Source organism: Dreissena polymorpha, chromosome 1 (assembly GCF_020536995.1).
Source record: "Dreissena polymorpha isolate Duluth1 chromosome 1, UMN_Dpol_1.0, whole genome shotgun sequence".
Lineage (NCBI taxonomy): Eukaryota > Metazoa > Mollusca > Bivalvia > Myida > Dreissenidae > Dreissena > Dreissena polymorpha.
In genome coordinates, this window is record NC_068355.1 from 208,817,861 (window position 1) to 208,832,751 (window position 14,891).

The 14,891-nt window shown below is 36.6% G+C and overlaps 1 protein-coding gene across 1 annotated transcript; it reads right to left on the bottom strand.

The window, feature by feature from the left end:
- Positions 1-223: 223 nt before the first annotated feature.
- On the bottom strand, positions 224-1,306 carry LOC127866115 (uncharacterized). Its single transcript, XM_052406522.1, has 2 exons — positions 1,157-1,306; positions 224-787 (listed from the first exon to the last, which is right to left on the bottom strand). The coding sequence occupies exons 1-2, from the start codon at positions 1,304-1,306 to the stop codon at positions 224-226; spliced, it is 714 nt and encodes a 237-aa protein (XP_052262482.1).
- Positions 1,307-14,891: the final 13,585 nt, after the last annotated feature.

Consider the following 14,891-nt stretch of genomic DNA (forward strand, 5'->3'; position numbering starts at 1 on the left):
TCTAGCCCATGTAAAATCGGGGAAACCCTGTTGATTCTGTACCCTGTATACGTACATTTATTAAAGGTGTAGAATAAATCTAATATATATTACCAATATACAAAATCAATCAAGCATATGTTTTTAATATTATGAAATGCACTTATGTCAAATGGTGTTAACGATAGCAGTTTTCGTCGGCGTTTTGCTGCTGGTGGCATTAAGATTTCGTCTGCATCGGCCCCTAGCTTCCAAACAATCTGGTGCATTGTGTTGCCTTACAGCAAAGCAGGCTCCTCAGCTCTGCGCGGAACATCGAGCCGCTGAACACGTAGATGGCAAACGTGTAGCAGGCGTTGAAGTAGCTGACCAGAATGGCAATTTCGTTAAGGAACACATAGTACTGGATCTCGTAATAGGCCGTGTAAGGATCTTTTGACATGAGCGCCTGGAGCTTCTCCTCCTGGTAGGGGCCGTACAAAGCAAAGACTGACACCGGTGTAATCGTGAGGAGGAATAGCACGCACAGGGCAATCATCAATACGGACAATGGACGCGTGTCGCGTGCCTGACCGGAAATGTTCATCCGCTGTCGTCTTGAGCGAGAGCGCGCGAGCTGCACTACGATGATGACGTTGCCAATGAGTAGCAGCGGGAACGGCGCGCCGAAAGTTAACGTGAAGTCGATCCATACATAAACGTAGCTATATAGGTCTAGATACTCCTTCGTGGACGTATCGCACATCCAGCCCGTGTATTCATTCACATCAAATATCACGAGTACTGTTATATTAATTTCGGAACACGGCTAGCACAATGGAGATGATGATCATACCAGCGTTGTGTGAGGAACAGCCCAGTCTCACTTTATGCTGGAACACCACGCAAGCTGTTCTCTCGAACGTGACGACCACGATCAGCAACGATTAGAGATTGATGCAACGGTATGTAAGGTAGGCTATCGCTTTAAAACCGGGGCTACTCAGCGACCGGATATCAACGCCCCAGGTCCAAAACACCCATTTTGACGAAAGTGCGCTGAACAACAAGAGCGTATCGGAAAGCGCCAGAGCAAACAGGAAACCGCCGTTGACGTCATCTTCTTCTGACGAAGCAGCACGATAATAGTCAGAGCGTTTCCAATCGTTCCAATGGAAAAAAGAATCGGCGCAATCACCCTCCAGAGCAGCACTTTCGTGTCTCTATAGTAACTGCCTATAGAGTAAGGCTCCCATCCGGAAACGTTTGATGACGTTGCGTTGAACGTCTCCTGTTCTGTAACGTTTATCAATGTCACATTACTAGAAAACTTTGTAGTTGCATCCATATTTTCCTAAGTTTCGATTTTTTCGTTCAAAACTCCTTTTCTTAAACAAGTATTATGATTTTATTATTATCGAGCCACTTTTTATTTTCCGTCAGGCCCCTGTGTTATTCTATATCTGATCTGAAGGGACTCCTCTGAGCAAGTACTGGTGTATTTTCATAAATTCTCACCAAATAGCGGATCTGGTTCTGCCTAGATTACTCTTTTAGCTGTTATTCGCCTGATGGCTATGTCACATATGTTTAGGTTATTAATATTATAATTAATTAGGTAATAAGTCAAAGTAAACTTGTTCAGTGAGGGAACAGATAAAGCACACATTCTCTTGGGTCAATTCAGTTCCGTATTCACAAGAAGAGACAAACGCGTATTACCATCATCAGAAAAACAGTATAAATCCAAGTTACCTCCCTTAAACATAACAACACCCGGAATAGAGAAATTATTATCATCACTGAAAGTCGCAAAAGCAGTCGGTCCAGACAATATTCCAAATATAATATTGAAAACCTGTGCTAAACAACTCGCACCTGGAATACGCCAAATCTTCCAAACATCAGTAGGCAGTGGCGAACTACCATCCAACTGGGTTAATGCTAATGTCACACCGGTATTCAAATCAGGGGACGTACACCTCGCCGAAAACTACAGGCCAGTATCATTAAAATCCGTACTGTGTAAAAATCTTGAAGATATCATTTGTAAGCACTTACTAAACCATCTCGAGAGAAATAATATTCGTACAAACCTGAATCACGGATTTCGATCAGGATTCTCATGCGAAACTCAAATACTAGTCACTATGAATGACTTATTATCTTTCTACGATGAAGGCATACAAACAGACGTCATTATACTAGATTTTTCCAAGGCATTTGATACCGTGCCACACGTCGAACTTTTATACAAGCTGGAATGCTTTGGCATAACCGGAACAATCCATACATGGCTCAAAACTTTTCTCACAAAACGATTTATGCAAGTTGTAGTAGACGTCGAAGTCTCCCAGAAGTTCACAGTGGACTCCGGTGTCCCTCAAGGCACGGTACTTGGATCCCTTATGTTTTTATGTCACATAAACAACCTGCCACTTTCAGTCAAATCACAAGTGCGCCTTTTTGCGGACGATTGCCTGTTATATCGGAAAATAAAAACTCAGAAAGACTTTGACATCCTATAGAATGACTTAAAAGAACTTGAAAAATGGGCTGATAAATGGGGCATGCGTTTTAACGCGAAGAAATGTTACGTAATGTCAATTAAGAACAAGACTCCACACTTTTATTCCCTATGTGACCATATTCTCAAACAAGTGCCCGATAATCCATACTTGGGACTAACCCTATCTGAAGATCTCACTTGGTCAACTCACATAAGTAAATTGACAAAGAAAGCGAACTCGACAATGGCTCTACTGCGTAGAAATTAAAAGAACTGCCCTATAGATTGTAGGAAAACAGCGTACCTAGCGCTAGTAAGATCCCGTCTGGACTACGGCTCTACAATTTGGGATCATTACTTTACTCGTGACATTGATAAAATTGAACAAATGCAAAAACAAGCTGCCCGTTTCATAACTGGAGACTACAAATCAAGAACGACAGGCAGCGTTACCAACATGTTAAAGGGATCTTTTCACGGTTTGGTAAATTGACAAAATTGAAAAAAGTTGTTTCAGATTCGCAAATTTTCGTTTTAGTTATGATATTTGTGAGGAAACCGTATTACTGAACATTTACCATAGTCCAATATAGCCATTATATGTATCTTTTGAAGATTTGAAAACCTAAAAATTATAAAGCGTTGCAACGCGAAACGATTGAATAATTTGGAGAGTTTTGTTTTTGTCGTTTAAATTTACGAAACTACGAAGATTGCTTATATAAGGTATACAATACCAATGCTGTGTATGCTCGGCGGAAAAGCCGAGAGGGCTAATGCGTTTTTACTTCAGACTAACTCCAGGACTCCGGGGGTCACTGGTTCGAGCCCTGGTACCGGCTACTTTTTTTCCTTGTTTTAATTTATTCTTGATTTTTTTCTGGAGCTTTTAAGATCCAATGTTGACATTTATCAATATAAAGCATTTAATGACAGACTTCAAAATATGCCAAAATCTGTGAAAAGGCCCCTTTAAAGCAACTAGAATTACCACCTCTACAAGAACGGCGTAAAATCAACCGTCTAGTGATGCTCTACAAAGTGGCCGAGGGGCTGGTGCCATCTATTCCAGCAACCGATTACTTGAAACCAGCAAGGTTTAAATGGCAAATTAAGGCAAAACAATATAGTGACTGTGTTACATCAAATATAATAGATAAACAAGTGATAAATAACGATAGAGGTTTTGTGGTGAAAAACTCAAACAGTAATCAATATAAAAACTCATTCTTCGTGAAAACCATCATAGAGTGGAACCACCTGGACAGTAGAGTGGTCCACGCAGAGACAGTTGAGGGCTTTAAGTTTGCCCTTCATTTCGACTAGGCGCACTCCCCGGTGTACTACGCCGTAACTGGCCCTTCACCGCACCAAGCAGAAGCAGAAGTAATATAATGGGGGAAGGCTTAATCATCTCAAACTGTTATGTTTGTGCTCGAAATGTTAAAACATTACATTAGAAATAATTGCGTGAAAAACTATTTAATAATGCAGGAATGATAATTGGAATCGAATCGGAAGCAAATCAGAAGGGAATGTAGTTTGCCACAAATTAACAATTATCACTTATTTTGGAGCGGCACATATACAATGGTGATTATGAAAGCTTTCAGTAAAATTACTAGGCTGTTTGTCACCGCCACTAAGGTTACCGCATATTCATGCATTCTATACATAGATGGTGACGTCACTACGTTATTGTAAGACCGGTGTGTACACAATGCATATTCATGTGAACTACGTCGTGCTTCATCGGCTATATCCGGACTCCTCCGTAAGCAATAAATCGTCTGCTGATCAAGAGTGGAGAACTACGTCGTTATTCCGAAGCTGCCCAAGCCTATCTCGCGTTCGCTCGTAAATATTTGGATATCGTATCCGTATCGTAGTACTGTCTTAGTTGGGTATATAAAGTAACTTCTCAGTGCGTTTTATTGTATCTTTATTTTCCAGTGAAATCAGTGACGACGCAGCGTCCGGTGAAATGTCTACGTCTACGTTTGAAAACGATTGACTGACATAAACAACATAGTCTTTCAGTTCTAGAAATTCTCAATATCGCAATACATATACCAAGTACATGCTCATGTAAATTGAACATGTGACAATGTAATTAATAAATTATAAACAATATTTTGGTTTGTTTTAGTTATAATTTGTTGCTGCTTGCCAAATAAATCACAAAGTTTCTTGAATAAGTTGCCTTTTTTCTAAGGGAAGCAAATACTACAAACATTGTCACATTTCCAAACATCGGTTATCTAGCTTGATCACAGCCCAGGAGATAAGTTTACCAGCAACTGGAAAAAAATATAAATTCCATGCTTGAAATATATTTTCTTCAGTAATCCAATGTGGTGACTATTCATTAGAATTAGAAAAGAGACGATTCCAGTTAGCGACACAACATGTGACTCTTGTAAAGAAAGAATTGCATATACAATATTAAGAAATCATTAGGCAATAGAAAATAAATAAATAGATTCTCATCCAAATTTTGGGAAAAATTGGGACGGGTGGTGTTTTTTCTTCAAATTATGTGTAGGACCTATATATAAGTAATGAAATGTTCACGAATGTGTTGGTTTATATGCATAACGCCTATATGTATGTATGCATGTAAAATTATATAGTATACAAGAAACACATTACCAAAATTTGACTATTGTGTTTTATTTTACCCTTTTATTATCAATTTAAACATTTTCTGAATTGCAATAAATCATTGACTAGACAAAGAATTAAAGATAATACAAATCTGTTACAGAACTCTTTACATTATTGTTTCAGTATGACTAGATACATTGAATAAAACATGGTATGCGTTCAATAGACAGCATTTTGATTTAAAGTATGTGAATGTCCAGTTAAGCTGTTGCGTGCTATATGAGTATAATGTTTATAGTCGACGCTTACTTATTGAATGTTGGTTCCGCCAGATAAAAAAATCGCTTAATTATTACGAAACTGCTGTGAATACTACGAAACTACTGTGAACACTACGAAACTCATGAAAACAATACGAAACTACTGTGTACACACCAAATATGCAGTGAACAATACAAAATTGACGTGAACATTACGAAATTGCTTTAAACAATACTAAACTGCTGTGAACAAAACATAATTGTTGTGAAAACTACGAAACTGCAATGAAACCTTCGAAACTGCTGTGAACAATACAAAACTGCTGTAAACAATACAAAACTGCTATGAAAACTTAGAAACTGCAATGACACTGCAGTGAACTACGCAAGTGCCGTAAATACTACGAAACTGCTGTGATCACTATGAAACTGATGTGAACACTACGCAACTGATGTAAATACTACGAAACTGCTGTGAAACACTACGTATTTGATGTGAACACTATGAAACTGTTGTGACCACTACGAAACTCATTTGAACAATACGAAACTGCTGTGAACACTACGAAACTGCTGAAAAACACAAAACTGCTGTGAAACTACGAAAATGCTGTGGAACATTATGAAACTGATGTGAACACTATGTTACTGATGTAAACACTATGAAACTTCTGTGAACACTTCGAAACTGCTGTAAACAATACTAAACTAATATGAACACTTCAAAACTCTAGTGATAACTACGAAACTGCTGTGAACACTACACAACTGCTGTGAATAAAACAAAACAGCTGTGAACACTACGAAACTGTTATGTGCTGCTGAAAGTGATTTATCCATTAACAGGGATGTCCACTTAAACATAATCCTGCCAGCTTTTCCTTTGACGGCATCGACGTCGTCTTCCCTATAGCGTGCCCTAGATAACTTTCTTACATTGCATATGGTTGTGTAAAATCGTATATATTGAACCTTGATAGGCGTATTCTACTTTATATTGACTACTGTTTTTATTCAGCCTTCAAAAAGCAATTGGTTATGAGAGTGTTGCAATGTTTTTAAATACTTCAGAATGTTTGTACGATAGTTCGTGTGTAGAGCTCTGAAAATGATGCTGTTTGTGTGCGAAAACGAAGTAATGCTCCTTTTGGAAGCCGTAATATTAATTAATTTATGATTACAAACGAAGGTGCCTTGAATTGACAGTTTATCTTATGTAAAAATGAATGAACCGTGCTCTGTGAAAAAAAGGATTAAATGCATGTGTGTAACGTGTCGTCACAGATTAGCCTGTGCAGTCTGCACATGCTTATCAGGGATAACACTTTCCGCTTTTATGATATTTTTCTTTTCAAGAAAGTCTCTTCTTTGCAAAAATACAGTTTAGGCGGAAAGTGTCTTTCTTTATTAGCCTGTGTGGACTAAACAGGCTTATCTGGCAGGACACTTTATTATGACAGTATTTCACACCTTAAGCATCATAACTATGCTTATTTGCTTGTGTAAATGGTTATAATTTAGTATTATTACCTGTATTGCCATCAACAACCCTTCTCCAGCTGCCTTCGGCTAAGTCCCAGACATTTCTCTATCTGAAAAGGTCAAAATACCCAATAGAAATAGGTATAAAATGAAAAAAGAAAATGCATTTATGTATTTTATGTGTATTTCTATGAATAATAGCAAGTGATACAGCTTGTTATGTTCATGATTGAACTAAATATGAAAGCTGGCTCAGTTAAGCGTCTCCTGCACTGTCCAAACTGTAAAAATGTCCGCCATTCCATGTCCGTGACATGGGGCTCTGTTTGAATGGTCATGCTTTACGCATAAGCTATTGTTGCGTTACTGGATCACGGAGTCCCTGGCGCTGAATTCTGCCTTCATGTTGCACATTAACGCTACACGGTCAACCAAAATGCCTTTGAATTTACGTCAGAAAGCAATTTAGCCCTTATTTGACTATATAAGGGTGAGGGGGTCAACTTGAAAAAAAAACTATTCCAGGTCAAATAATCTAAATTCATGCATTAAATGCACTTATATTCTTCTCTTTTGCTAAGAAATGACCAAAAATCAGCTTTCCCAGTCATATTGTGCACTTGCAGATGATGTTTCATTTTTACCTAAAGTGAGTTTAGGTCACAATATACTAAAAGATTTTCTACACAAATTCAATGTGAAAGCAATAAGTTTAACAAAAAAATAAGTCAAACTTGTGCGCATAGACATCCCCATAACCATACCTTTTCTTAAAGAGCATTCCAAGCCGCAATGATTTTAACAATACAAAAGGGGGTCATACGTTATGCAAGAAAGAACTCGACACGAATCAGCGGTCACTGTTTTATGGCCATCTTTTTACCGGCTTCGTACCAGTTGAGAAGGGTTTCCCGCCATCTGTCAAAGTCTCATGTAGTCTCCAACCTTCAAGCAAAAGAGTGAATTTCTGTTAAACATCAATGTTTTCCCTACCACATGCCCAAAGAAACATTCTAAAATAAAGCCATGGCAAGTGCCCCTACAGAGAATCGTGTCTTCTTATAAATGATGTTCATGTTTTTAGAGAGTATAGCATTGCACTCCAAAATATTTCAGTATATTGTAACCTAAAGGAAAAAAATATTCTAAATTAAAATGTGTTTTTCTCGCTTATTATTTTCTTCATATGCATATTGCAGCAAAATATTAAGTTTGGCAGGATTATCTGTCCCTTTGGCCATTTTATATCATATTTTCACACGCGGGTGTTTTCGGTCCGAAGAAGGCAATTTTAGGCCTGTTAAAGCGTAAATGTTCCTTTAAGATTTAAAGTTGTTGTGTTTAATATATGCAACAAAATACCAAAACAAACTAAATGTACAGGCACGCGAGGCTTATGTTTTTGTTCATTGTTAAGACAGGAATTTTGTCTATGACAAAGAATAATCCTTGTCTTGTTTCATTAATTGGAATACATACGTTTTAAATTGGCGGAATCATGTCCTCATTTTCTTCATAATGAATTTCGCTGAAACTTTCACCAAGGCGAATTTAAATTTACAGAAAATATTATTCCATAACTTGTGTTTGTAACCAATTTCAAGGAGTACGTATACAGTTAGGTTTTCGTAGGTCTTTTTCCAAACATAAGTCGTGTAGGCACATTTGTTTTACGGCTCTAGTTTTTTTCTCTTATGGAATGCATACTATATCTTGCTAAAATCTGAGTTTATTTAATACTATTTTTGCATAGGATGTGGGTATGTACTACCCAGCAGATAACCAAGTCCTATGAAAGATTTAACAGTCAACAGCTTCAAAATGGACGAGCAGATGAACAAATGTGTGCTTAGACGTCTCGTGATAGAGAACAAGAAAGTATGACCCAATTATGAAAAAGTCCAAAAACAAATTATATTTATATTTTATGGTACATAAAAGGATTTTTGTTATGAGATGTTATAAATAATAAAGCATCACAAAAAAATAAACATATACTTGCGCCGCAATAATTAAGCCGTGTTTTTACCTTCAAGCTTAATTTTATTTCAGCATCGATATATTTTTTAACAACATGTAATGCTATTTCTTGCTGAAATCGCTTGTCGATGATCTGAAAATTCTTACTGTGTCATAAAATAGTATTTGATAAATATTTTGTAAATATTGAAAACGTGTTCTCTCCCTTTAACGCAACTTGAGTTCGCTTTATTAAAATTCAGAACGGAGGCCAGAATTAAACGATAACGCATATCTCGTATGCGGACTGGAAACAAGACAGAAATGTTCCGAATTCTCCAGCTAATTTCATTCAGTTCATACACAATGTGGAGAAATAAGCGTCTGAAGGAACCAACCGTGGACCCGGTGTACTTAATTGTCTATAAGTAGAATAGACTGTAAATTTAGCTGCTAACGGTTGTTGTTTCGACTTTTTAAATTTCTTCAATACGGTTGCTGCAATATAAGACACGCTCGTGGATTTGTCAATTGTCATATCTAATTATTCGCCTTAATTCATATACGTTTGTTTACTAACGTATTTTCAAAATAGACCAAAATTGTTTTCGGTAAACGTTCAGTTTCTGTTTCGTTGCCTCCGAGGCAAGGTCAACTCCTTTGCTTTGATTAGAAATGATGTAAGTATAAAGCTTATAAATGGGCTTATGTATATATCATCATACTTCTGAAATGTGATATTGCCTTCTTATAAAGCTGTTGGTATCCTTTGCTAATTTTCTAGTATACCGCGCCATAATTATTTAAATATTATACTGTCTTAACTTCACAGTGACGGTGCCATAGAGTGCGGTTTGTTCCCTGTGGTGTCCACTCTGCTCCAGAAGATTGCGATCGACCATGAGGTCAGCGTCGTGAACGCTGTCAGAAAGGTTAAGGCAAGAAGACATTGCGCTATCGCTGCCCAGGTAACATTAATCACTGCATTTATATTTAATGAGCGCTGTCAGAAAGGATATGGCCAGGAGAAGTTAAGAAACCAATACACAGGTATCAATAACCACCAACCCAAAAGGTCATGAACGGTGTCAGAACGGTGCGGAGACATGGCGCCTTATCTACACAGGTAACATCAACCACGGTATTGATTCTTCATGAACGCCGTTAGAAAAGTCAAGGTCAGATGACGTGGTTTTCTTCAATACGTCGGAAACTTTAAACACTTAATAAATGCTACACGAACACAGTCTAGCAGGTCACGACTAGGTGCCACGACGCTAGCAATACATATGTAACCGTAAGAAGAGTCGTAGTAGTTAAAGAGGCCTTTTCAAGTTTTGGTTAATTGACAACATTACAAAAAATGTGTCAGATTCGCATATTTTCATTTTGTTCATGATATTTGTGAGAAAACAGTAATACTGAGCATTTGCCATGCTCTAAATTATCCATTATATGCACCATTTGACGATTTAAAAACCTAAAATTATAAAGCGTTGCAACGCGAAACGATTGAATAATTTGGAGTACTCTGCTGTTGTCGTTATATTTTGTGACACAGTGAGAATTACGTATATAAATTATTAAAAACAGCATTCATTGTATGAGGATGGATGGCCGAGTGGCCTAGTTGTTAAAATTTTACTGCATGGGTCAGTGGTTCGAGCCAGGTCGATGATAACGTTTTTTCATTCATTCATTAATTTATTTTTTGCTGGGACTTTTTAGATCCAAGTTTTACATTTTTCAATGTAAAGCATTTTATGGCAAGCGTCAGTTTCTGCCAAAATCTTTGAAAATGTCCCTTCAATGAACGTCAGAACGATCAGACTATGAGACATGGCGCCATCATAACACAGGGAACCTTAAGCGCGCTGCATTAATAGTTTAACAACGCTGTAGGAAAGGTTAACCACAAGAGACGTAGCGTTTTATTTTCACAGGTAACCTTGACCACTGTATTAATAATTCAAGGATGCCGTAAGAGAGTTCAAGGCAAGTAGTTGATGCCTCATCAATACCATATCACATTTACCTCAGAATTAAATAATCATACATTCTGTCATAAAGGTCAATGTGATAAGACGTGGCTCTTTCAATACAACATTTAGCTTAACTAATGTATTAATAGTTCATGGACGCAGAAATGTCAACGCAAAACAAGTTGCGCTTCCAATGTATGGGTAAGCTGAACCACTTTATTCAACGTTAATTAGTACCATCTGAAAGACCAAGACAATGAGAACCGGCGCTCTCAAAACAAAGTTAACCTTCCTTTACCACTGTACAAACTGTTTATTTACATATTACATTTTTACTTCGTGTGATACTCATGAGAAACACTCGGAACAATGAGGATGGACACATGCATGGCAAAATAATTGTTTGTTAAATACGATACATACAACTCACCGTGTTAAAAGTGTAAGATTCAATTTCAATTGTTATATCTTCACTTTAGCATCCTTTATTTTAACAATTCAGGAACAGTTCGACTTCTGTCACGAGTGCGTTCTTCAGCACATCCGCTCATTTGCTACCTACTCGAACTTCACAGCCTAGTGATTCACTGATGTTTCACTACGTTGCGTCAGAAGACATTTTTCATTCAGGACATTTTTCACTCGGAAATCATTCTTTAGCTAGTTATGTTGCAAAGAGCTTATCAAATAAGTTTGTCTTGAATATATGCATAGTTAGAGGTTGGCCTATCAAAAAGATCGGTCAGGTATAAAACAGAGACAGCTCCGGATTATTTTTTGTTTCATTGTTTGCATTTTTTATTCACGAACATTTATAGAAGTTTTCATAATTCCGTTTGCATGCACTACCGCAACACTTACCCATTGTTGACAAACTCAAGTCTTCATCAATTTGTTTAATTTAAAGTGTGTTTTTTATATAGATACATTTTCGTAGATTACAACTAAGGACAATATTTGCCCTACATATATGGTTCTTGTGGTTTCATTATTCCAACAATCAATCGGCAATTTACAATAAGGCAAGTTCGAATTGTTAAAACATAATTATGTCACAGGCTATTTTAGGTGTACTTTTTGGATTGTATCCTACAACTAGTTTAAGTTAACCAGAGTCTGTCGAAAAAGCAACAAATATATTAAAAAGCAAAGCAAAATTGTTCACCCAGCGAAATAGGAAATCTTTTTTAAATATTAGTTCATATATTTTATATAGCATTATGTTATAAATATCCAAAATAATTTATGGTAAAAGTCGGCAATTAAAATCTCCACAAAGTTGAAATAATGTAAACCAAAGATTTTTAGTTAAAATAGTTTAGATTCTAAAACGAAAATTTAAGATCGCTTTATGTTGGCTGTTTTGGTGCAAAGACTCTCAGCACTTAAATTTCGATTGATTTTTCTCTCTAGTTTCAGCGAGTCAGCATCCTTTCAGTAAACGCATTTGACACATGTCCTGTTATATACTAAGCTATACTATCTCATTTTAGTATCAGTTGTTGTATATTTAACGCATGCATTTCATAAAAACATTCGTATATTATAAATATTTAGCAGCTCTTAGTAATTCACTTGTAAGATCCTGTAATGCAAACTAAAGTCCAGCCAATATGCATGACTAAAAACAATTTAAAATATTCCAATGTTGTTTCATTCAAAACATCATGCATAGAGGGCGTATCTCCATATGTAGGAGAAATAACAATTTGATAATATTTAATTAAGAACCTACAAGTGTGATCCTCCTTTTATAGTTTAAATTTTGTAATACTTATGTTTTCAAACTGTTTTTAGTTCACCAGTTCACCAGAAGTAGTGAAGATATATCTTGCTTACTGTTATAAAGATATTCAATAGATAGATGTTATGTCCATTTCAAATAATCCTCATGTCCATGCATTTACTTAAGCTTATGATGAACCTGCATTTTCTTATTACTTTACACATATTTTTTAGGACAATACTAATGACTTTTACGTATTACACAGTATATAAGCTTTGTAAACTTTGCAATTAATAAAATCATACTTATTGCTTTTTCGATATTTCTTTATCCCAGACCAATAAATAACTCACTTAGTATGATCTTGTAACAGTGTATCTAACAATATGAAGCTCAACAGGAATTCGTTATTGGCAATATGGGTATACGTTTAAAAATGCTGATGCCCACATGACAAATATTTTTAAACAAACGAATCAACAACAAAAAGATGACTTGCTTCAAACAAAAATGATCTGTTTATATTTGCATATAGCTTGAAATAATAGTGTGCAATTTCCTATGTACAGATGGACAACAGATGTAATGCTTAATGCCTCTCACTTGAACACAAATAAAATCTGTATATATACCATAAACAAGGTACTCAACACAACAGCCAGAAAAAGACAATGTTTCTCTTTATTCTCTCTACTATCATGTAAAATGTTACAGGCAAATAATTTATGTCTTAGCTCCGTCATTACGACTTGATAAGATATGTGCGCTTCAGTTCGACCCTTTCATCGCGAAACAACTCTCTGTGGGCATCAGCGATGTCACTGCAAGGAATATGTAGATCTGTATATATAATTATAAAGTAGTGCATACCATTGATAAATATTAAAACTCTATACAATAACAACATGTAATGCTTCTGCATAGTTAAATAGAGAATAACGCAGGAAAGTTTAGTTCCATGTCATAACCAAGATGTCTTGCAAATCTGCACGTCATGGCGATGACGCATTTCAGTTCAATAGCTCGATAATTAAATAAGTAGTTTCACATATTTTAAAATTGTATGCTGACAAACTGTAACACCACGAACAGACCGACAGCTTAACTCCTTTGTCTCCCTGACAATTTGTTCTGGTTTGATGAAAGATAAAGCTCAACTACATTCTCCATATGACTCCAACCTTAGTCCAATTAGGACAGAAGGACAACATACAAACCACAACATGGAATCATAAATAGCTTTATCACAACAATTCAGATGTATTATGTTGCCATAAATACATAGTAACGGAACCTACTGGAGCTGCCTGGATCTGATGTTTTCAGCCTTCCTTTTGTGGATGTACTCCATAAGGATATGCTTGTTTTTGAAGTCGTTACCTTCAGATACAGCTCATTGTATCTGAAATGCAAGACTTACTAAAATGTATACTTTATCTAGTGCACTGAAACACAATTGAATATACAATGCTCAATATAACATTGATAAAGTAGAATTCTACAGACACAAAATAAACAAAATGGCCATACTGGCCCCGAAGAGCTCACGGTACATGATTGAAGATTTGACAGAATTGCATTGTGTTTACTCCCTTTTCACCCAGATTTAAACATTTCTTTTATATTGTGAAAACGCTTGTTAAAAGGTTAAAAGGAATGGATATATGTGAATTATGATGCTTAATTGATATTCAACTTACTTTGACATTAAAACCCGATAACGGAGATGTTAGTCATCCGTTTATATTCGGCTTAGTATGTGGAAAAAAATGGTGTTTTTCGATCACAGGTACCCATTTATACTCCTGATTGAAGAGTAGCAAACGCGGGATTAATATTTTATTGAGGACAATTACATTGTCTGAGTGGGATTTTAACCAGGTACCTTCTGGTTCCTATACCAGCCTATTTCATTAGACTACGGTCCCACTGTTCTAAAAAAGCTATTTTTTTATTTTGACAATGACGAATACTTCTTGTAATTGTTTTATTTTTTGCGATTGTGTTTATACCAAAGCAATATTTCATATGGCCCGAAATTGATCTTCACATCGTTCCGACTTCGGACTTGCATCACGACGCGATGTTGGTTTGACATTGATACCAGCATATTGGCGTTGTTCCATCGCAACTATCGAGATTGAACAAGTTTCAGCCGATATAAATTAATACCAGCGCGATGTGGGTGTTTTACACGGGCCCTAGATCTGACAATCATTACGGCGTCGTCCACACATTGACGCCGGCATACTTATATCGTTTTAAAACAATAATCCCGAGTTTCCCGTTGTCGCGTTTAAATTCACATCGGCCCGATTTCGGAGTTCTACATCAGCCCGAGATCAGACTTGCGATACGGCGCGATGTTGGGCCGAAATCGACACCGGCGCTGTGCCATTATTACATTG

Excerpts from the sequence above, each read along its gene's own strand:
- LOC127866115 (XM_052406522.1), bottom strand. The coding sequence starts at position 1,306 with ATGGATGCAACTACAAAGTTTTCTAGTAATGTGACATTGATAAACGTT. Across the intron at positions 788-1,156 it reads CGAAAGTGCTGCTCTGGAGG|CCGTGTTCCGAAATTAATAT; the intron begins GTGATTGCGCCG and ends CCATTGTGCTAG.